The sequence below is a fragment of the Bufo bufo genome, chromosome 3 (assembly GCF_905171765.1).
Source record: "Bufo bufo chromosome 3, aBufBuf1.1, whole genome shotgun sequence".
NCBI lineage: Eukaryota > Metazoa > Chordata > Amphibia > Anura > Bufonidae > Bufo > Bufo bufo.
In genome coordinates this window covers 572,763,228-572,786,784 of record NC_053391.1, presented here as the reverse complement: position 1 = coordinate 572,786,784, position 23,557 = coordinate 572,763,228, and the positions used below count along the sequence as shown (strand labels likewise).

Here is a 23,557-nt window from a genome sequence, read left to right as displayed (position 1 = left end):
GTCCTTTTTTACCTTATCACTCTTTAAGCCTTAATCACACGTCAGTGATTGTGAGCCAAAACCAGAAGTGGAGCCTCCACAGACATAAGGTATAAGGGAAAGATCTGCACCCGTTCTGTGTTTAGAGCCGCATCTGGTTTTGGCTCAAAATCACTGACCGGACATCAATTTTGTGAATGCTGCCTCAATCTGAGTACTTTGTCGGCTCCCAAGGGCCCAGGCAAATAGCGGACATAGCCAAGGAATATTTCTGACAACAGGCCTTTACCTGTACTGGCTGCTGGGGAATGTAGTATGACATGCAGCTACTCAACAGAATGGCTGGAATACATGGATGCATAATACTCCCTAAAGCAAGAGACACTGCCTGTGTGGATCTCTCCGTTCTGGCTCACAGAGGGGGTCCTGTGCCGAGACCCTTTTCTATGAAATCTATGGATTAGACAGGGGCTCTCCTAATGCGACAAACTCTTTAAAGAAAATGAGTCACCAAAAATGGTATCTGCCAGTTAAAACCAGATAATGACAGATTGAGTTTTCTAGGCATGCCCTGTGCAGAGGTCATTGTACAAGGGAAGATGGTGGATCCTGTCTTATTACCCGTCATTCTAATCCTGCCTGTAATGAGATCACCTCTGTAAACAATGGGTCATTTTCTGATGACACATTCCCTATAAGTGCACAGGTTAGTGGGACCATTGGTTGTGGCCTGTAGAAATGCTGCTCCTATGGTATATGACGAAGAGGCTCATCTTATTGGGACGCAGCAGCTGCTTTACAGCAGTATCTGATTTCACGACGACATGCAAGAAGTTCTAACCATGAGACTCCATTCAGAGGCCCGTAGTGCTTTGCGGATCCGCAATACACCCGACCGGCACCCCCATAGAACCGCCTATTCTTGTCTGCAATTGCGGACAAGAATAGGACATGTTCTATTTTTTTCCGGAGCAGCGGACTGGAAGATCGGGGGCCCGCTCCGGAAATGCGGATGCGGAGAGCACATAGTTCTGCAATTTGCGGAACGGATGCGGACGTGTGAATGGAGCCTGACACTGTGTCTGGTGACCAGAAGTCTCCCAGTGACTCTTACTCATATGGCATTGTGTAATGTAAGACGTCAAGCCAATGAATGGCTTAACCCACTGTAAAAATGGGCTGAGTTGAAAGTATTGTTAAGGCCTCATGCACACAACCGTTCCGTTTTTTGCGGTCCGCAAACCGCAATTTACGGAATGGGCGGCCCATTGTAGAAATGCCTATTGTTGTCTGCAAAACGGACAAGAATAGGACATATTATTTTTTTTGCAGGGCTACGAACGGAGCAATGGATGCGGACAGCACACGGAGTGCTTTCCGAAATCTTTTGCGGCCCCATTGAAGTGAATGGGTCCGCATCCAAGCCGCAAAAATGGCGGCTCGGATGCGGACCAAAACAATGGTCGTGTGCATAAGGCCTAAGAAAAATTAATACTTTTATTAGCGAGTGCGAATTCGCTTAAAATGTGACTGTCTTTACTTCCAATTATCTAGCTCAAAAAATGGAGAATATATATGAAAATATTCCTTTATTTCTCTCATTGTACAAGGGACGGGCCCGGTCCTCTCTGTGCACCGAACGCTTATGGTGAGCTGGATAAACTTTCTTATTTGATTACTTCTAATTATCTACTATTGCTCGAAAAATCATATCATAGAAACGCACCCTTCCAATGGATTCACCACTAGGCAGTGGGGTTTGTCCAAGCCCTGGATGACTGCATTCTTGAAAGACCCATCCAGGCGAGCCACATTGATTTGCTTTTTATTAGCATCATAACTTGTCCAATATAGGTTCCTAGACACCCAGTCGACAGCCAATCCTTGAGCGTTTGGCAAGTCTGCAAGTTAGAAAGAGAAAAAAACTGTTAAAGTCTATAATGTTCATGCATTTAAAATACATTACTAAAATACAAAATAAAACAATGTCTTATACAAGGCGTTGCTAAAAGCAGTGCATGTCACAAGGACATTAACAAGTTATCCAGTTTTATCTTCTCCTCTTTTCCTCTGAAGTGTGAGGTCGCCCTGTGCTCGCCACTCACATACCAGCGACAATTACAATTTGGAATGGGCGGATCAATGGCAAAATGCACGCTCCACCACAATTGCGGATTCAGTCTTGCTGAGCGGCAGAACGCAAAACACCTTGTGTTGGGGGGGAGGAAGGTTCACGGTTGCACAGATATAACGATTTCAAACTGGGTCCATCCTTTAGAAACACCCTGTGTACTTCTAGGGGAGGAGAGAAAGAAATAAAATCGTGTAGGCCATTACCAGCAGACACCACGGTCTCCACTCCAGTGCCATTGATGAAAGCTCTCTTGATGGTTTGTGTGCGGACATCCGACCAGTAGATGCGTTGCTCTATGGCATCATAATCTACTACAGTGACATTGTCGATGTCCGGGACAGTGAAAGAGATGATGTAGTTGTAATATGGGTTATCAATGTCAACTCCACGGATTTCCATCTGGCGAGCATACAACAGGAATTTCCTGGATTCTAGAAGTGTCAGAAAGAGAAGAAGAGTGATTACATTCCTATGTATAACCACGTTCATATGAACGTTAACCATTTTTAATGGGGCTTCCCATAAATGATAGGATAAGTGACAAACGTCTGATTGCTGGAGGCCTGACTGCAGTGACCCCCAGCGATCACCAGAACCACGGTATCAGGTCCCTCGTTCCTCCTCGGTGCACGACTACTCAAGGAGGAATAGGAATACAGCAGCAGCCAAGCATCAATCAGCTTAGTAAAAAGCCATACAAATAAGCAGCTTTGGTCCTCACATGACAGCAGGTCAGAAAAACAATATGGCTGTTTTGCAAGCAATATTATACTTAATTATGAGAATGGCAATGTGAATGCCTCTATGCTTACATAATTAGGTATTACACACAATAGCAATTACAAAATTTATATATTCTAGGGAAAATGCTCCTCCTTTTCCCAACAAATCTGGAAGGGGGAGGGAAACTGGGCCTCACTGAAGAGACCAAAGTGTGTGTACGAAGACTTCTCCTAAGGCAACAAATAGGAAAAATATGCAAAACCGTTAATGCCGGCCAGAGCAGACCCTAAGGTGGGTTTACAATGCCCGACATTCAGACAGATTATCAGGAATGAACGCTCCCGCGAACACTCATTCCCGACAGACTGCCCGTCGAAATGTGCTGCCGATCACACGATGAACGAGCAAAACACTTGTTCACCAGTTGATCCTGATGTTTATGCAGGCACACCAGATCATGCGGTCTAAACCGTGATCTGCTGCCCAGAAACAATAATTCTGTATGAGGTCGAGCGATCCCTCATTCTCATGTTATGAAGGAGTTCGCTGCAGGTAAATGCAGAGGTCTCCGTCACTGAACAAGCAGCCGACTGTCAGGAAGGAATACGAACAATCGGCTGTAATATAAGGACGTGTAAGGCTACTTTCACACTGGCGTTTCTGGGTCCGCTTGTGAGATCCGTTTCAGGGCTCTCACAAGCGACCCCAAACGGATCGGTTCAGCCCTAATGTATTCTGAATGGATAAGGATCTGTTCAGAATGCATCAGTTTGCCTCCATTCCGCTCTAGAGGCGGAGCCAAACGGATCCGTCCTGACTTACAGTGTAAGTCAATGGGGACGGATCCGTTTCCACTGACACAATATGGTGCAACTGCAAACGGATCCGCCTCCCATTGACTTTCAGTGTAAGTGAAAACGGATCCGTTTGCATTATGATGGAAAAAAAAAAAAAAAACGTTTGCATTATAGGTGCGGATCCATCTGTGCAGATACCAGACGGATCCGCACCTAACGCGGGTGTGAAAGTAGCCTTAGGCCTAGTTCACACAATTGTTTTTTTGCGCGTGTACGGGCCGTTTTTTTGCGTTCCAGATACGGAACCATTCATTTCAATGGTTCTGCATTAAAAACGGAATGTGTTCCGTAAGCATTCCGTATTTCCCGTTCCGTTGAAAGATAGAACATGTCCTATTATTGCCCGCAAATCACGTTCGTGGCTCCATTCAAGTCAATGGGTCCGCCCAAAAAACGGAACACATACGTATATGCCATACTGAAAAACGAAAAAACAGAACGGAAACGCAACGGAACTCAAAAACGGAACAACGGACCGCAATAAACTATAAAAGCCATACGTTCATGTGAGCTAGGCCTTAACCTGCTTTTACCTTTGGAAGAGTCTTTGGTGTGGCTGACACAAGCTATACTGCATCCTATCAAACCAATCAGCTAACGTGCACCAGTCTATTGTGATACACTACACTAGATAAAGCTAAACTGAGGCGGATATTGTGTGGACTGTATAACTAGCTGAATGATAACGTCTACAAAGAACCATTTAACTATCAGAGACACTGATGTTTGCTAAAGCTCCTATGACAACCAGAGCATGGAGGCAGACTGGAAGAACTATACAATTGCCAGACATTTGTTATTGAAGGCAACAGTTTCACACACTTACCAAGGCAGGTCTTTTTGTCTGGAGATAACTTCATGAGATGAGGGCAAGCACAGGAGAACGTCTGGTTGTAGGTAATAAGGCACAAGTGGCTGCAGGGTCCTTTTCCGTCATTTGCCGCACACGGGTTTGGTGCTAAAATGTACCAATGAAACAAAGAAAAAATTTGAAATAGGCAGTTATCTCAAGCATAGAAGACATTTTTTAAAGGGGTTTTACAGGATTTTTTTTTTTTTTTTAATGTTGACCTATCCTCTGGATAGGTCATCAGTATCTGATCTTTGGGTGTCTGACACCCGGGACCCCTGCTGACCAGCTGTTTGAGAAGGCACCGATGCTCTTGTGAGCACCACGGCCTTCGCACAGTGCCATACATTGTATAGCAGATGTGCTTGGTACCATGCTCAGCCCCATTGACTTCTATGAGGCAGAGTGGCAACTAGGCCATGTGACACATGAACGCAAGGTCACTGGCCTTGGAAAAGCAGTCAGAAGCTGATCAGCGGGGATTCCGGGGGTTGGAATACCACCAACCAGATCATGATGTCCAATCCTGAGGATAGGTCATCAGTAAGAAACATCACGGAAAATCTCTAACTATTTTACAGCAGCTGATGGATATAATGCACCAGTCTTTAACATTTCACATGTCCAGTATGAATGCACACAACTAAATATTTTATGTCTTACCTAGGGGTTGGCGTGAGGGGTGATAAACCTGAAGGTCAAAGGGTTGAGTGTTGGTGCGCTGTACCACAGTTACATTGTGACCAGTCCATTTATTTGCTTTTGCCAAGGTGTTTGTCCTCCAGTCAGTCCAGTAAACTTCCCCACCATATAGTGTGACGGCAAAAGGATGAGATAAGTATTCGTGGCCTTTCAGTACTTCAATGTGTCCTGAACCATCATACTTTGCCGAGTAAATTGCATCTGATCTAAGGAGTTAACACAGCTAAGTAACCAACTCTTAAATAGAACGTAAGTAGTGTATACAATGGATAAGTTGTTCATTTAGCATTTCTAAATTAAAGTTCGTACTAGAGGAAGCAACAAAGCAACATTAACTTACCAGGATGAAAATGAGAAAATTAGTTATACTATATGGTCTACAAAATGCTCAGATAAGCGTTGACAACGTTCTATGACACACTGTAGTCAGTTTCTAGACCAAAATCTATTCCATGGGGGTGCTGGCCTTCAGCTTCATGTATGGCACATGGGTAAGCCGTACCTGGCATCGATCCAAAGAATGCGCTCTTCTAAGTAGTCTAAAGTAAGACCATTTGGCCACCCTCCTGATCCGGTTTCTTTATGAATAGTCCTACGTCCCTCCCCACTCATCGAAGCTGCTTCTATGCGTGGCATGCTAGAATCCCAGTCTGTCCAGAAGAGGATACTGAAAAAATAAAAATCACATAACGAATATACACATGATGCTGGATAAGTAACACAAGGCTTGTTATCTTATACCTTACATGTAAAAATCCAAGAAGCAGGTTGTAAAGTATGTTCTACTTTAACTTTAGCAACTTTTGAAACAGCAAAGAGAGCCACCTTTAGTCCCTTCCTAGAGCCTCGGTGATCTGCCTTCCTTAGATGCTTTCCCCCCTCTCCACTCTTTGATCTGCCAACCAGATGGCCCTCCTCTTCCCTCCCTGCTGCTGAATCTTACATGGAGAGAAGATGGGGAAGAGCAGAGAGAGCTAACAGAGACAGGAGTAATGCTCTGACAGATTTATGTCAGATTCAGCACCACCACCAGACAGGCGAATAAGCAAAATAGTAGGAGATTTTTAAAGAAGACTATATAGAAAGTTGCTTTGCTTTGTATTTAACCAGCAAATTAACAACAAAAATGTCAATGCAAAAGGGTCCATAAACTTTAAAATAACACATTTGTTAATATTTCTAAATTTTCATAATTTGTTGTTGCCATTCAAGTATCTATACCTTGAAGGGGTCTATACCTTCAACAAATCAAAATTTATGAGGATATTGGAAGGAATCGGAGAGTTGCACGCAGAGCCACGTAGACATATCTTGATATGACTAATGTACTTATTATATGTTGCACTTGAATGAACCGAGGGGAACGACAGCCAATGGGGGGGGGGGGGGGGGGGGGGATGAGGGGTATAAGGATATTTATGATTGTTATATTATATACACTGATGTGTTCAATATTGGTCTATGTACTAATTCTATGATTGTTATATTATATACACTGATGTTTTTAATATTGGTCTATGTACTAATTTTATGACTTTCCAAAATAAAAATTAAGTTAAAATAAAAAAAATTAAAAAATGTATTCTTGAATCTTTGTTAACATGCTTGGATGGCAGGGACACATACTGTAGGTGAGATGGACAATTACAGACCTGGTGTGGTGATCACTTCATCCTGGTTGCCACTCATGGCATGCAACCATGAAAGTCTGTAAAACTTAAAAGGGTTTTCCAAGATTTTATAACTGATGACCTATCCTCTGGATAGGTCATCAGTATTTGAACGCGGGGGTCCAACACCTGGGACCCCCGCCGATCAAATGTTTAAGAAGGCATCAGCGGACCTATGAGCCCTGTGGCCTAGTACTAGTGATAACCGCCTCTAAAACCACCCACAGCGTTATACACCGCCCATTTGCACAATGCAGCGCAAGGCTAGGGGAGCATCGGAGCAAGGAAATGCTCTAATATGCCACTTGTTCATAGTAAAGCAGTGAAGGGGATCTTATATCTGGGTTCAGCCCTGAACCCAGACAACCCCTTAAACAAACAAAGCTCCGGACATTGTATAGCAGCTGTGCTTGGTATCGTGCTCAGCCCCATTCACTTCTATGGGGCTCAGCTGCTCCTAGGCCATGTGACAGATGAACTGGTCGTCACTGGCCTAGAAAAAGCTGTGAGAAGGCTGTGGCACTTCTTAAACAGCTGATTGGTGGGGGTCCCAGGTGTCAGACCCTGCCGATCAGATACGGATGACCTATCCTGGGGATCATCAGGAGGTTGTCAGTTATAAATTCTTGGAAACCCCCGTCAGCAGAAGAATTTCCATTTGATGTATCGAATGATTGTAAACTACCAGAAAATAAACTACTAGTAAAAAAAATTTTGGGATTCTCATGAAAATGTCACACAGATACTGGGACAATAAGAGAGTACCTTAGAGTTACTCTTTAAAAATTGCTATAAAATGTTATTCCATCGTAGGCTGTTAAACCATTACAGACTGGAACACAAATATACTGAAGAAAAGGAAAAATCTGATCCACACACACAGTATAATAAAGTCTCGTTCCTAATACAGAGCACAACAAGCATTCGAATTAACATCTGCAAGTGCATGAGCGGATTTTGCTTTCTGCTTGCGTACTGTCCCTTTCACCATTACAGCCCATGTCTATTGTAGTTGATGTGTTTTCAGTAAAGCTTTGGCATGCCATTTGCATTCTGTTTCATAACACTTCCAAGAACCTCCCGCTGGCCTGATCAAACACAACTATCAATTATGGTCCCACAGGCTTATCTTTGGACTCTGTCACTGGAAAAAAATGCCAGAAGGGCCAGAATTATGCAGCAATTCTGACGGCTAAACCACAAGTGTCCCTACAGGACTGCGCCTTTCAGATAAAACCAGCTACAATAGAAAAACATATTGCTCTTTTCCATGATTATCACTCACTAGCTGAAAGTCGAATTCTGCAAAGGGTACAGAACAAGTCATTCACAGCAATGCATGCGCTACTAGAAACCACAATTGTTGGTGTTGGGCATGCTAGTGGCAGTCAGTCACCGTCATACCACCCAAGTGTCCTCCTTTTGGACCTGAATCTAACTTTGCTCTTGAAATGTTGCTTACGAGATGAAGATCAATAAAAACTATAATCCTACTACATTACTGCAGTAAGTATCTGTTTCCTCACTGCAAATTATCTCTCTTATACATCACATCATTATTCACCACTCTATTCAATATTCTGCATATTTTTTTTTTTTTTTGAGGCACCGTGGAAATGAAAAACTGCTGAAGAATATGGACCTTCATGCCTAATCGATATTGAACCCAAAACAGAATATATGAAATCCACTTTTTTCAATCTGATCAGTTTAAAAAAAAACAAAAAAACACACAAACAAAGGTGTCCCTCCATGCCCACTAAGTGTGAATCCACCTGAAGTATCCCTCTTTGACAATCTGAAATATCCCTTAAAGAGGACCTTTCAACACTCCTGACATGTCTGTTTTAATAGCTTCATGCATTCCCTATGTAATAACAATTCTGTTGTGCCGTTCCTTTATTATTTCTACTAGCAGTCTGCAGTAAGGGTACAGAGGGGAAGTAACAAGTTGGGAGGGGTGTACCTGCATAGTCTGAAATCGGCAGCACTGATTGGATAGAGCGAGTCTGTGCAGGCACACACCCCCAACTAGTTACCACCCCTCTGTACCCTTACTGCAGACTGCTAGCAATTCATTCATAACTTCTAGTAGAAACAAAGAAATGGTACAACATAGAGCCATAGGAATAGATGCTCCAGAATTGTTATTACATGGGGAATGCATGAAGCTATTAAAACGGACATGTCAAGAGGTGAAAGGTCCTCTTTAAATACCCAAGTTAAAGGGGTTTTGCAGTTTGTTTAAACTGATCATCAGCATCTGACCAGCGGGGGTTCGACACCCGGGACCCCCGCCGATCAGCTGTTTGAGAAGGCAGCAGCGCTCCAGGTGGGGGTAGCGGCCTTCTCACTGTTTACCGCTGGCCCAGTGACGTCACGACTAGTATCAACTGGCCTGAGTGGGGCTAAGCTCCATTCAAGTGAACGGAACTTAGCCGCGCCCAGGCCAGTTGATACTAGTCGGACCCCCACCGGTCAGATGCTGATGATCTATCCAGAGGATAGATAATCAGTTTAAACTGCAGAACCCCTTTAAAAATCTATGCAGAAGTGGATGGGGATACAATGGAAAGTTGTTGCTTAGTTCTGTTGCTGATGTCCATTTGAGTCATCACTGTATCTCGAGACAAGGCTGATCAATCTTCAGCCACATGCACACGACCGTTGTTTTTGTCCGCATCCGAGCCGCAGTTTTTGTGGCTTGGATGCGGACCCATTCACTTCAATGGGGCCGCAAAAGATGCGGACACGTTGCTCCATTCCGTGGTCCGCAAAAAAAAAATATAACCTGTCCTATTCTGGTCCATTTTGCGGACAAGAATAGGCAGTTATATCAATCCGTGTTTTGTGAATCCGCAATTTGCAGACTGCAAAACACACAACTGTCATGTGCATGAAGCCTTAAGTATACAACCCTTGAGGAACATGTCAAGAACCAAGATGCCATTAGTACGTTCATGATTTTTAAAACATTTATTCAGTTATTCTCAATTCTGTCTGTATTTGAGAAAGCTGTAGTACAATCAGGATGGCCATTCTTAAATCGTATCCTTGGGTTACCCTTATTGTTGAATATTGTCACATTGTCTTACTAGGTCCTGTGAATCACTTCATACTAAATCTTGCTGATTGCCAGGAACTGCTGCAGCCCCTTAATGACACAAACAATATGCACTTCTTCATAAGCACCTTACTACCTCTTCATAAGCACCAAATATTGAGAAAAAAAAATAACTGACAAATATAACTGACAAAAAATAAAAATTTTAGTATACAAACCCATTACGAGGATCTAGGGCAATGGCACGAGGGTGTTCAATGTCACCAGCCAGAAGCGTTGTCCTCATCGTACCATCTAACTTAGCCACCTCAATCTGATCCAAGTTGCTTTCTACCCAGTAAATATTTCCAGCAATCCAATCTACAGCCAGGCCTTCAGGGGTTGCCAGGCCATACTGGATGATGACCTCAAAGCTGGTAAGAGCTAAAAGATACAAAAAAAAAAGACAAATGGCAAAAAGAACAAAGTCAGACAATTTACGGTACACTGATAATTAATGCAAAAGTTCACTGAAACATATCAGAAGATATCACCATTATTTGATTATTGGGTGTGTGTGACCTGAGACCCCGGCAATGATGTCCCCTCGTTCTAGCAATTTGTGGAGGTCACAGGGTACAGTCTCCAATTGATTACATGATCAACCTTCTTTAAAACATCCTCCATCCATGAAGACTAAAACTGTCTTGACATTACTTTTTTTTAATCAGATATAATTTTTATTGAAATAAAACTTTTGCATACAATAAAAGCCATTCTGTTACATTGAATAGGATAGAGACCTAGCGCATAGTAGGTTCATTCTCACAGCGAATATGGCAAAATACCATAATGCTTCTTTTAATACAAAATCCCCTCCCCCCTCCCCCAACAACAATCCTGCAGAGAGACGACTCAGCCAAGGGGGAAGGGGGGGGGGGTGTCGCGAACACCCATGTATATAAGCAGAGACCTTATTAAAGATCTCGATTATGGAACTGCAAGACCTAATGTGGAAAGCTGTCCCCTCAAGCAACCCCCTGTAGTGCCGGAGACGCCAGTCCCGGCACTGCAAACCATCCTTGCCATATTTCCATAAATTTGGCTGGACATCTTCTCTTCACATATACCCCTCTCTCAAATCTTAAAATGGTGTTCATCCGGTTCACAAATTCCCGCTTGGTGGGTGGAGTCCGCTATTTGGCCTAGAAAAGCATTCTACGAATGCCTATAGACACATCATCATCACTTCCCGAATGATCTAGGAGACCTACACACAGACCCCAGGGTCCCTTGGTAGCTGTATCGGAGTGGTTTGGTTTATAACCCTCAGTCTTGCAGTTCCTACACAACCTTGATCAGTTCATGAGACTTTAGTATACAAAATCATCAAAACTGTAATTTTATACAGTAAATCTTTGACAATTGTAGAGGAAACAGTGAACAGTGGCTTGGAAACTAAAAATATTTTACTATAATTCTGAAATGTACAGAGCGGACATCTACTGTGACCAAGGGTCTGGAGGCAGAGAAGTATTTAAGGTGTCTGGTTCGTATCATGCGGTGATGCATTCATATGCACAGAGGATTTGTCTGGTTGTTAAGCTACTTTTATGTAGATTGCATCTAGTGCAGGAGACTAAGGCCCCTTTCACACCAGCGAGTTTTCCGCGCGGGTGCGATGCGTGACCTGAACGCATAGCACCCGCACTGAATCCTGACCCATTCATTTCAATGGGTCTGTGTACGGGAGCGTTTTTTTTTTTCAGGCATCAGTTCTGCGTTGTTTGAAAAACGCAGCACGCTCTATATTCTGCATTATTCACGCAGCCCTGACCCCATAGAAGTGAATGGGGCTTCAGTGAAAAACGCATTGCATCCGGTAGCAAGTGCCGATGCGTTTTTCACTGATGGTTGCTAGGAGATGTTGTTTGTAAACCTGCAGGTTTTTTATCGAGCGCGTGAAAAACGCATCAAAACGCATTGCACTCGCGCGGAAAAAACTGAACGCAATCGCAGACAAAACTGACTGAACTTGCTTGCAAAATGGTGCGAGTTTCACTGAACGCATCCGGAGCCAATCCGCCACGCCCGTGTGAAAGGGGCCTAATGGAGGCATATTTCAAGTACTGATGAATACAGCTACATGGTAGAGGTGCCTTCAAGTTGAACCGGATGAGGAACAATACCTCCGATAAGGAAACACCAGGATTCAGAATGCCTGTGCAGCAGACCTAGCTACATACAACTAAGGGGGAATTAGCATTTTGTTTTCTCAGTACCCTCCTCTTTGTAATTGCCATCAGACTATAATTAGCATTAACAGCAAGCTCAGAATGCTAATTAACTCTTGTATCATGATAAATGTTTTCCGGCTACGAAGGGTATCATTAAGAAAAGCATGATGTGCAACCCAGACCAGACAACTCTCTAAGCGGGGCGTTGAACTGTGGAAACAGACTCATGGCTGAGGGCATATGAAACAAACTGGACGTGAAATCTCCTAAATTGGCTTTATTTTTTTTCTATATATTATATGATTGTACTTTATAGGCAGTAGAGGAACATATTTGTGTATAATTCATCCACTGAACGTAATATAGGTGTTTTAATGCAAAATAAAAAAATTAAAAAAAATTCTCTTGTACCAGTTTTTACCAATAGAACATTAAAAGTACATTCTGCTGCCTTTCAAAAACCTGAAATAAGGAAAAAAAAAATATTTGTAAAGTCCAACTAGTGAAAAACACTAAAGGGTAATTTATTAAGACAGGCGTTTTAGAAGCTGGTCTTAATAACCCCGTGCGCTGGTGTTGGTTCTACCGAAGTTATAAAGAGGCGCCGGCCTCTACATAACCGGCGTATTCACTGCCGGTGTTCTGCCAAATCTCTATACCTTGCGAAAAGTCTATACCGGAAGTGAAGCGGCCGCACAGGAATCAGCTGGAGGAGGGTGTGCACGAGATAGAAGTACTAGGGGTATAGAGATTTTGCAGCACAAAATCTTGCATCAGATCTCCCTACCCCTGAGTGCGCACGCGTGCACAAATCATTAGTTGCAGTTCATCCTGATTTGATCTGATGATTTGTGCGCGCGTGCGCACTCAGGGGTATGGAGATCTGATGCAACATTTTGCGCTGGAAAATCTCTATACCCCTAAGTGCGCGCGTGCGGTGCACGAAGTACTTCTATCTCGGCGCTGCAACGATTCTTTCCTAAGCCAGTGGATGTGCGCTTGCGCAGCGCACACCCTCCTCCAGCTGATTCCTGTGCGGCCGCGTCACTTCCAGTATAGACTTTTTGCAAGGTATAGAGATTTGGCAGAACACCGGTTTAAATGTAAGATAGCTTCCTTGCTGGCTTAAATTTACACCATTTTCTACGCCTAAAACAGGCATAGAAAATGATAAATGAGACGGCCTGCCGCCCCATCCATGCCCTTTCCACCCCTTTTTTAGACCTGGCGTGAGCTGGGAAAAGTCGCAGATTGCGGTGCACATGATCTGCAACAGATATATGCCAGAAAACTGACATATCTGATAGTAAATGACTCCCAAGATTTCAAACCTTGATAAACTGCAAGCATGTTAAGGAGACCATACTTATTAGATAAACTTCATCCGAGCCCCCTGATTTTGGCAGAGTAGGCCAACCATCTAATGGGTATGAGGTTGTCCCGACTCTCTACTCACACACAATGTTGGTCGAAATTAGGGCCAAGAACTTAAAGATGAGCAATCTTTTGGTTCTCAAGGGGGATAAGCTGTGGTTATTACCCCCTACTGAGGCTGGCTAGTTTCACACCTCCAGTGTGAAAGTCCAGCATGGCTGTTCCGGCAGACGACCGGAGAATCGGCTGGACACAAACCGCAGCATGTAGCGGTTTGAGTCCGGACGGTTTTCCACCAGAATGGACCCCATTATACTTAATGGGGCTGGCGGACATTCCGTTTGCATCCGGCAGTGCCGGATACAGTAAATACTGGCTGGCTGTGAAAGTAGCCTTACTAAGCCAAGTGTTCATATGAATGGTCGGGTGTTCAGCCTGCAGCTACTAAATGTATGTGTATGGCTATTTTTACATAAGGGAGTTGAAAGGACATTGGGGAGAGTGCCAGTTTTGTGGCATAGAAAGGTTGCAAGTCTTGGTGTATTTCCTGTCTTACACCAAAATTAGCATTTTATTTTTTTTTACATTTTATGGGGAAATGAGTGAGAAAGTTGTTTCACTCCCGATTTATCAAAGCAACTTTTAAAAAAAAAGGACAAAACAAAAATGCCAATAAGGGTTGGCATAGAAAGCTGGTGTAGCATTTCTAGACAAAGGTGTTTGGCACAACTTTATACCTAACAACGTGCAGTTTGATTAATGTGTCACAACTTTCGCAATGCAAAATAAAATCAAAACTGAATTCAAGTCCCCTCATGATAAATCCCCTCCATTGTTCTTGAAACACTATATTTACGGAAGTCCTCCAGACTTTATGGTGAACTAGGAGTTTATTCCTGATGTTTTAAAGACGTAATGAAAGAAAAAACTATTTGGAGAGCCAAATGCCACTTACCACCACTTTCAGACAACTTCCCACGATATATTTTGTCCTCTACTACATCAGTCCAGTAGAGGGTGCTTTGGTTTAGGTGGAAATCTAGGGCAATGGTGTTCCTCAATCCTGGCACAAGGACGCTGTAATCGCCCTTATGGAGATCGATCCGGCGGATTTCATGGCGGTTTGAAAATATGATAAATGGTTTAAAGGGATCTGAAAAGAGAGGAGGAAACAGAAGTTCATAGATTACTTCTCAATTCCAGAAATAAGAGGTCAGTAATAAAAATATATTACAGTTGCCACATCTGCTTCTTATCGCGTCGCTCCAGTTAATTGCCAGGTTTCAGACAATAAAGAACTAAACACGGATAAGACAGACCAAAGAAAAAAAATCTCCTAGCTATTTCTCCCATGGTCCTAATTTTGTCTCATCTTACACCTTAAAAAAAATAAAAATTCTAAGCATCTTAGAAGCTCAGCAATGACCCCCTCCTGCTCCACAATCTCATGTGTCTGGCTCATAGACAACTGGCTGGAGCCAACCCCTCTGCCCTGTCTGCAGTAGGACAAAAAGATAGGTAAATGATCACTGTTGTATAAAGAAACTTTTCATAAATCAACAGTACAGGTGAATATATATAAAATATCCTATGGCCACCCCCTCGTAAATTAACATTCTCTGCTATGTCTGTCTTGAGAGTTAAGACAACGGTCAGCTGAAGAGAGGAAGGGAGCGGCAGAATAAGATGCAGAGAGAGAGAGATGGACACATACAGAGGCTGCAGCAGCCAATATTAATCCTTACATCTCACCCCAAGTGCTTTATTCAAATCAGAATTGGCCAGTACTTCACTGTAATGTCCTAAATGGTAACTATGATTAAGCGGTAATTTAAAGAGACAGAGATGCACATGCTGCACATAGAAGTCTAGGGGAGGAGAGCACAAATGCTGCTAGATAGAGAAAAAGGCATTTTTCTCTAACATTACACCATATATTTTGCATTATAAAAGACACCTCAAGGTTTTGGAGGAGGAAAATCAGAAATTGTATTTTTTCATTAGACCTCAGATCAGACGCCCCAATCCTCATCAGACCTCAGATCAGACGCCCCAATCCTCATCAGACCTCAGATCAGACGCCCCAATCCTCATCAGACCTCAGATCAGACGCCCCAATCCTCATCAGACCTCAGATCAGACGCCCCAATCCTCATCAGACCTCAGATCAGACGCCCCAATCCTCATCAGACCGCCCCAATCCTCATCAGACCCCCCCCCCAATCCTCATCAGACCCCCCCCCCAATCCTCATCAGACCCTCCCCCCCAATCCTCATCAGACCCTCCCCCCCAATCCTCATCAGACCCTCCCCCAATCCTCATCAGACCCTCCCCCAATCCTCATCAGACCCTCCCCCAATCCTCATCAGACCCTCCCCCAATCCTCATCAGACCTCAGATCAGAAATAAAATAAATAATTGAACTCGCCTCTCCTGCTGCGTACCATGCGCTCTTCCTGCACTTACCCTCCCTGGTCTTCTTCCGAGCCCCCGTGCTACACTGTGACCTGACGACGCACAACGTCAGGTCATAGTGCACTACATGCTAACACTGTACACAGTCAGGACAGTGCACCACAAGGCCCTGAAGAACACCTGGGAGCAGTGAGTACAGCAAGCACTACCAGAACTACACTATCTGCTCCCTGCGCCTCCTGCATACTAATGGGTGCTTAAATACTGGATGCACTCATTAGTATTCTCTTTATAAAGATTTTGTGGGGGGAAAAAGTGTGCCTTATAAAGCGAAAAATATGGTATATTACAAAGTTTCTTATATTCAAATGCACTGTTGATTTATACAAAGTTGGTTGAAACAACAGTGACCATTTAATCCCTGCACATTTTGCTAAGCCCCACCACCTCTAATGGCTGCCCACCAATGAAAGAACAGATCAGCAGGAGAATCCTTTTTCCTCTGTAGCATTTATTTTGCACTCAGCAAGTTATCAATTCACGTGACACATGTATGCTTTCTGTATATTGGAATCCACAGTGTTTTGGGTTAAAGACGACTAATGATATTTAATAATGAAACCTTATGAGTCCTGCCTGTGAAAGCAAACATGGCAGCCATCACTTGTACGTAGGTAAAGGCCAGACAAGGTCCACAGAAAATATTTCTGTTATGAAAGATCATAGGTAGGGTAAGGTCATGGAATATATATATTGGCCAGTCTAGCTTCCCACAGTGTTTGTAAAGCAGCTGAAAACATAACTGCACGATTCCAGCTCCTTGGACCAGCTTCCAAGAGTAATAGTCCCGATACAATGCCTAGAGGCACCCCAAGAGAAAAAGAGAAATGCGTCTCTAATTCCTTAGCACAGAGAGGCGCAGCATATTAAAGTTTTATATTGGGACTGTCACAAATATTTGGATTTGGAATACATTGCTTTCCAATGTGGTAGCGCTGACGGGGTTACATAAGCCATGATGGAGAACGCAAAAGGAAAATGCTCTGCACATCTTCTAAGCAAACAGAAAACCTTGGTCTTGGCATCCAGTCCATAGCACAATGGTGCCATTATATAGGGCTGTTAATATGCTGACTGCACCTCTCTGGGGACGACAAGAGCTGGATGAATGGCTGTGTCACTGTTTCCTTTGGCACACGTCTGGAGCACACTGAACTCATTTGGCTGGGACTAGTGCTCCCAGGTCACGGGATAAACAAAGATGCCACATGTATAGAAATGGCATTTTCCATGGTAATGATGTCCTAGATTTTAAGCTTAGGAAGGTTTAATACACACACAACAGGAAATGTGGGTAGAGAACCACCGCTATATCTTGACAGGAAGGATATAAAACGAGATTTTTGTATAACTTACCAGTAAAATCTCTTTCTCGCTCTTTCCTTGGGGGACACAGAAGACCTTGGGTATAGCTCATCTCCATAGGAGGCGTGACACTAAGTGAAAGCTGTTAAGCCCCTCCTCCACAGCTATACCCTCAGCCTGGAGAGAGAGACTGCCAGTTGCGTGTCCAAGCAGTGAGAAAAGGCAAAGTCCAACAAGGAACCAACAAGCCAACTACCCAACGGGTAACACAAACTCGGAAACCGTGTAGAGAAAAACAATGAATGGGTGGGTGCTGTGTCCCCCAAGGAAAGAGCGAGAAAGAGATTTTACTGGTAAGTTATACAAAAATCTCGTTTTCTCGCCCAGTTTCCTTGGGGGACACAGAAGACCTTGGGACGTTCAAAAGCAGTCCAAAAGGGGAGGGACCACAGCTCCAAGGCGAAGCACCCGAAGGCATCAAGGAACCTCCGCCTGCAGACCCAGGCGGACCAAGGCAGCATACGCCGAAGCCAGAGTATGCACCCTGTAGAACTCTGTAAAGCGTGCACGGAAGACCTGTGGCCGCCCTGCTCAAATGCATGGCCGAAGCCCAATGTCTCCGGCCCAGGAGGCACCGATCGCTCTGGTGAAATGAACGGTGACAGCAAAGGCAGAATCCTGCCCTCGGTGCGGTAACCTCAGCAATAGCCAATCTGATAAGGCGGAGGAAAACCACCCTGGAGTCCGTCAACTCTAAGTGCGGACCTCCAGGAAACCCAAGAGACCAAACGTCGACAAGAGTCGGAGATCTCCAAGTAAAACCGGCAAGGCCCAAACAACGTCCAAAATCGGTGAAGTGTTGAAGCGAAAGGCAAACACCACCTTCAGAAGGAAGGAACGGGATGTAGAACAGCCCTGTCCTGGGAAAAGACATAAGGCTCAGAACAAAAAGGGGCCATTCAGGCACCAGTCAGAGACACGACTGATACGGAAACACAACCGTACAGGACAGACGGGGTAGAGAGAACTTCTGTAACGGCTCCAAGGACAAGATTGGAGCACCGAGAGCTCAGTATGAAGTTCCCAGGGCGATACCGAAGGACAGTACAGAGGAACCAAAGAGCCATTTCGAGTAAGAAGGTCTTGACAGGCCCAGAGGGCCGGGGAACGCTGGAAGAGGAAGAACAGCGCTGACACTTGACACCTCAAGTAAAGGAATCCCAGTCCCAGGTCCAGGCCGGACTGGAAAAAAAGACAGAACCATGGGGAGAGAAAAGGTCAGAGTGGGGAATGCACAGCTTCCCACAGAACCCCAGACAAAAGAACCATAAGTCTTACGACAGATCCTGGACGAAATACAGCCAGGAGCGGACAGTAGCAAACCCGCTGGAGTCGCCTGGCAAGCGGGCGAAAAAAAAACAATGTGATCAGGCGCAGACCAGTAACACGGGCAGAAGTCGACAAAACTGGTCCCGTCGGCCCCCGGGCAACGTTGTCCCGTATCCACCCTAGCGGGGGAGTAGAAGGACAGACTGAAAGGAACCAAAGGGCCCGCCCAGCATCCGCCAGATGCCAGGACAAGACAGGCTAAAGTCCATGCTGATGTAGCCATGTTCTACAGTCCCGGTGTGGGAGATCAAAGGACAATCTGGACCGAAAGGTAGTCCCCCCAAGTTACCGAGAAGGTAAGTCTACAGCAGGACCATTGACTTAGAATGGACCACGCAATCTGCACTCAGCGGGAGGACAGAACGCGGTAGACTCGGTAAATAGGCACAGCTAATACAGCCAGTGTGGACAAGGGAGACAGTACGAGGCCAAAAGGAACACCGGAACCATCCACATGAACAACCATGCTCTCCCCAGAGGGGAGGACAGTGAAGGAACAGCCTCTGAAGTCTGGCGGGACAGAAGCCACATCGGAGTGATCTGTACCGAGCGGGAGCCAAACAGAGCCGGCGAGATAAGGTAGTCGAGACAGAGGCCGGCATAACACCCTCCAATCGAAAGGAGGAGTGGGCAACAGGGAAGCCATAGGACAGCTCAAAAGCAGAACCCTGCTACACTGTGAGATGCCCGGTTCACCGCCTCGCAGAAGGCGAATACCCTGAGAACCCAAGGTGGAGGTCCTCCGGACCTGGGTAATCGAGCACCCAAGAGAATTTGGGTGACTTTCCCCGAGAAAAGCGGCCCGCACCTGGTAGCAGATCAGACTGAAGCGTAGAGGCGCCAAGAGGAAGGACTCATACCACACTACATCCGAAGAGGAGGAAATTGCAGCAGGCAAGGGAACCGCAGTCCTGCCAGAGCCAACGAAGAATTCGAGGGGCGCTCCAGACAACAGCACTCCCGACCATGTGACCACTAACGCAGGGAAGCAATACCGCGGAAGGACGAATGGGCACGCATCTAGGAACCACGAACACTCCCTGGAATAAAGGGCCAACTAAATGAATGAGTACCACCCAGCTCCGTGCAGCAGAGAGCAAGTAGAGCCCGTCCGGGTCAGGTGGACAGAATGAACTCCTTAGAGACGAGTGCAAGGCTTGCGGCCAGCATCGTATCCCAAGAAAACAAAAGTATGCCGCAGGAAGCAGGTGAGGCATACGTACGAGCAGCCCGTAAGCAGTGAGAAGGCCAACCCACCTACAGGAGGAGAAGGCATAAACGGCCCAAACAACGCACAAGAACGTTCGCTCACTGCAAAAAGGTTAATTCAGCGAAAAAGGGGGCTCGCCACAGAGTGCCACAGCATGTACGGAATTGCAAAGTGCAACCTGAAAGGGAGTTATGCACAAGCCTAGTATAGCATGCGATGGAACGCAAGCAGTCCGCCCCGAAAGGGGGGAAATTGTATCTGGCAAACTGCAGTCTGCAAGAGTGCAAAGGCCGGTCCCAAAAGGGAGTGATGCCTAAGGCCGTACCTACTTCAGAGAAGCAGGACATACCCTATAATCCAGCAGGAGGTCCACCTAGTGAAAGGGGAACATGCACAGGGTTATCCTAGCATTAAGTGAGTGTGCAATAATACACCCAACACTGATTTAGCGAGAGTGCTACTACTCTGCCAATGAAGGGGGACATGTACAAGTCCAGTACAGCCATACAAGGACAGCCGTGAATCTCATGAGCGTGCCAAATTCTGCCCATGGAACAAGGCGTCGTCACGCACAAGTTCAGCACCTTATCCAATGGGAGTGCAAGCGTTCCACCCATGTTAGAGGGCCATGCTCATGGCCAGCAAGGTATCCGGTGAGAGTGTAGCATGCCGCCCAGAAAAAAGGGGGGGTAATGCACATGGCCAGCATCTCATCCAGGGAGAGTGCGTGCACCCGCCATGTATGGAAGTCATACACATGGCCAGCAACGTACTGGTGAGAGACAAACACAGTCAGTGAGAATGTGTGTATGTCACCTGAGGAAGGAAGGCATGCCCATGGCAGGCAGAGAATCCAGCGAGAGTACGTACACCGCCCACGGAAGAGGGGTCATGCATATGGCTGACAGCGGATCCTGCGAGAGTGCAAGCACCCCGCCATGTATGGGGTACTTACACATGGCCAGCAACGTACCTGCGAGAAAACAACCACAGACAGAGGGATGTATTTATGCTGCCTGAATCATGCCTATGGCCGGCAGCGGAACCAGTGAGAGTGCAGCATAGTAACATAGTACATAAGTTCATCATAGCCCATCAGAGAGAGTGCAGCGTTCCGCCTATGGAAGGGGGTCGTGCACATAGCCAGTACCGAATCCGGTGAGAGTGCAGTATTCCGCCTAAAAAGGGGGGTCATGCACACGATCGGCAACAGATCCAGTGAGAGTGTAGCGTTCCGCCTAAGAAGGGGGTCACGCACATGGCCGACAGCGAATCCAGTGAGAGCGCTGCGTTCCGCCCATGGAAGGGGGTCACGCACATGGCCGGCAGTGAATCCAGTGAGAGTGCAGCATTCCGCTTAGAGAAGGGGGTCACGCACATGGCCGGCAGCAAATCCATAGAGAGTGCAGCATTCCGCCTAGGAAGGGGGTCATGCACATGGCCAGCACCGTATCCGGTGAAGGTGCAGCATTCCGCCTAAAAGGGGGTCATGCACATGGCCAGCCGGCAGCCAGGGAGAGTGCAGTATCCCGCCTAGGAGGGGGGGGATGCACATGGCAGGCACCATAACTGGAGAGATGATGAATGCTGCCAACGGAAGGGCCGCATGCACTTGGCCAGCGCCGTATCCTGGAAGAGGGCAGGAAAACTGCCTAAAAGGGGAAATGCCCTAGCACCGACGTAGGTTGGGAGCGCAACACTATGCCGCCTGTGGAAAGAGGGCATGCAGACATGCAGCACTACTGATGAGGCTGCAGCGTCCTGCGCAGTCCAATAGAAATATATATATATATATTATATATATATTTTTTTTTTTTTTTTTTTTTTTTTTTTAAATAAAAACACAGCCTCTCTGAGGCTAAAGGGGGCCACCATATAGGGGCACAGATAGTCAGGAAAAAGGGGGGGGCCAGCCATACAGGCCCATTGGGAGCCGGCCTGTACCCAAAAGGGTTAACATGGATCCGGCCTGGAGGGCGGCGCTGCGATCCCCTGGGGGCGGAGGAACCTCCCGGCGGGAAAAATTCGCGCCTGGAGAAGTTCCCGCCCCCTCCACCAGAGGCCGGAATTTTGCGGCCTAGCAGGCCGTGAGGCCGGGGTCTAAATTTGCGGCGCCCGGCATGTACCGCCGGAACCTGAGGCGGAGTGGCGCATCAAACCGGCCGCGGGTGCCCACCCCGCGGGCCGGTCGGAATTGCGGCCCAGCAGGCCGCGAAGCCTGGGCCACAATTTGCGGAGCCCCACCGACCGGCACCGACGGTCGGCCGGGGCCTGCTGAAGTCAAGCCCAAAGCCGGCCGCGGGAGCCCACCCCGCCGGCCGGAATGGCGGCTTGCCGGCCGCGGGAGCCCACCCCGCCGGCCGGAAGAGTCAGGGGCCCGGAATAGCGGCTTGCCGGCCGCGGGAGCCCACCCCGCCGGCCGGAAGAGTCAGGGGCCCGGAATGGCGGCTTGCCGGCCGCGGGAGCCCACCCCGCCGGCCGGAAGAGTCAGGGGCTCGGAATGGCGGCTTGCCGGCCGCGGGAGCCCACCCCGCCGGCCGGAAGAGTCAGGGACCCGGAATGGCGGCCTAGCAGGCCGCGGAGCCTGGGCTAAGATTTTTGCGGCGCCCGGTCGCACCAGAGTACCAATGTCGGCCGGAGGCGAGGCCTCACTCCACAGCCGTCAGGCAGGCCTTGAGCAACACTCCGGTAGGAGATGGGGGGGGACCCAGAGACCGGGTGCCTGTGGTAGAAATAAACTATGTTGCCGCTTCTGTAGCTGGCTGTGGAGACAGCCACTGGCTGCATGTCTATGGGAGCCAGGCAGGGGGGGGGGGGGGGGGGGTAAGGCAGAAGGAGATTGCCGCTCTGCAGGTGCCAGCATAGATCCAGCAGGGGACTAGAGGCCCAGTATGGGGGTCAGGCACGCAGGAGACCGGGGGGGACGGGGACGTAGGGCTGGAGAAGCCTCTCTCTTACCACAGCCGTCTTCACCCTCGGTCCATTCCAGCAGGGTCGCCCCTTCAGCTACTGGCACCGTAGTGGCAGGACGCTGGAAGAGGGACTTGGCGTGCGGGCGACCCTTGGGCTGGCGGGATGCAGGGGAGCTAGGCTGCCCTGGTCCACCTTGCCTTCTGTGGGGGAGGCAGCAGTGCGGGTGACCGGCACTGGCGCAGCTCAACCCCGGGAGAACAGAGAGGTCTAGTGCGACTCTGTTATCCCTGATGATCTGGAACAAAAAGAAAATAAAAAAGTAAAAATCTAAAATTTAAACAAGGAGAATACAGCCCTGCAGAGCAGGGAGTGTCTTGCCTCCTTGGACACTAAGCAAAAACTGGCAGTCTCTCTCTCCAGGCTGAGGGTATAGCTGTGGAGGAGGGGCTTAACAGCTTTCACTTAGTGTCACGCCTCCTAGGGAGATGAGCTATACCCAAGGTCTTCTGTGTCCCCCAAGGAAACTGGGCGAGAAATATAAATTTGTCGACCCTCCCTCCATCTAGACGTCTCAGGTAAAATACCAGAAAAAACAGATTTATACTGTTCAAATGGGGTCATCACCATGTAAAAAAACTGCTGCGGCTGAGTTATTTTAAATTTATACTAAATTCTTCGTACCCACAGTTTTACTA

At 46.7% G+C, this 23,557-nt stretch overlaps 1 protein-coding gene across 1 annotated transcript in view; it reads right to left on the bottom strand.

Moving 5' to 3' along the window:
• Positions 1 to 23,557, bottom strand: part of LRP1 (LDL receptor related protein 1) — a 297,752-nt gene that overhangs the window by 83,082 nt on the left and 191,113 nt on the right. Inside the window, exons 24-30 of the mRNA XM_040425719.1 lie at positions 14,525 to 14,722; positions 10,198 to 10,402; positions 5,748 to 5,912; positions 5,207 to 5,451; positions 4,520 to 4,651; positions 2,317 to 2,544; positions 1,706 to 1,880 (exon numbers count right to left, since the gene is read on the bottom strand). Coding sequence (XP_040281653.1) covers positions 1,706 to 1,880; positions 2,317 to 2,544; positions 4,520 to 4,651; positions 5,207 to 5,451; positions 5,748 to 5,912; positions 10,198 to 10,402; positions 14,525 to 14,722 — 1,348 coding nt within the window. The remainder of the gene's footprint in view (positions 1 to 1,705; positions 1,881 to 2,316; positions 2,545 to 4,519; positions 4,652 to 5,206; positions 5,452 to 5,747; positions 5,913 to 10,197; positions 10,403 to 14,524; positions 14,723 to 23,557) is intronic.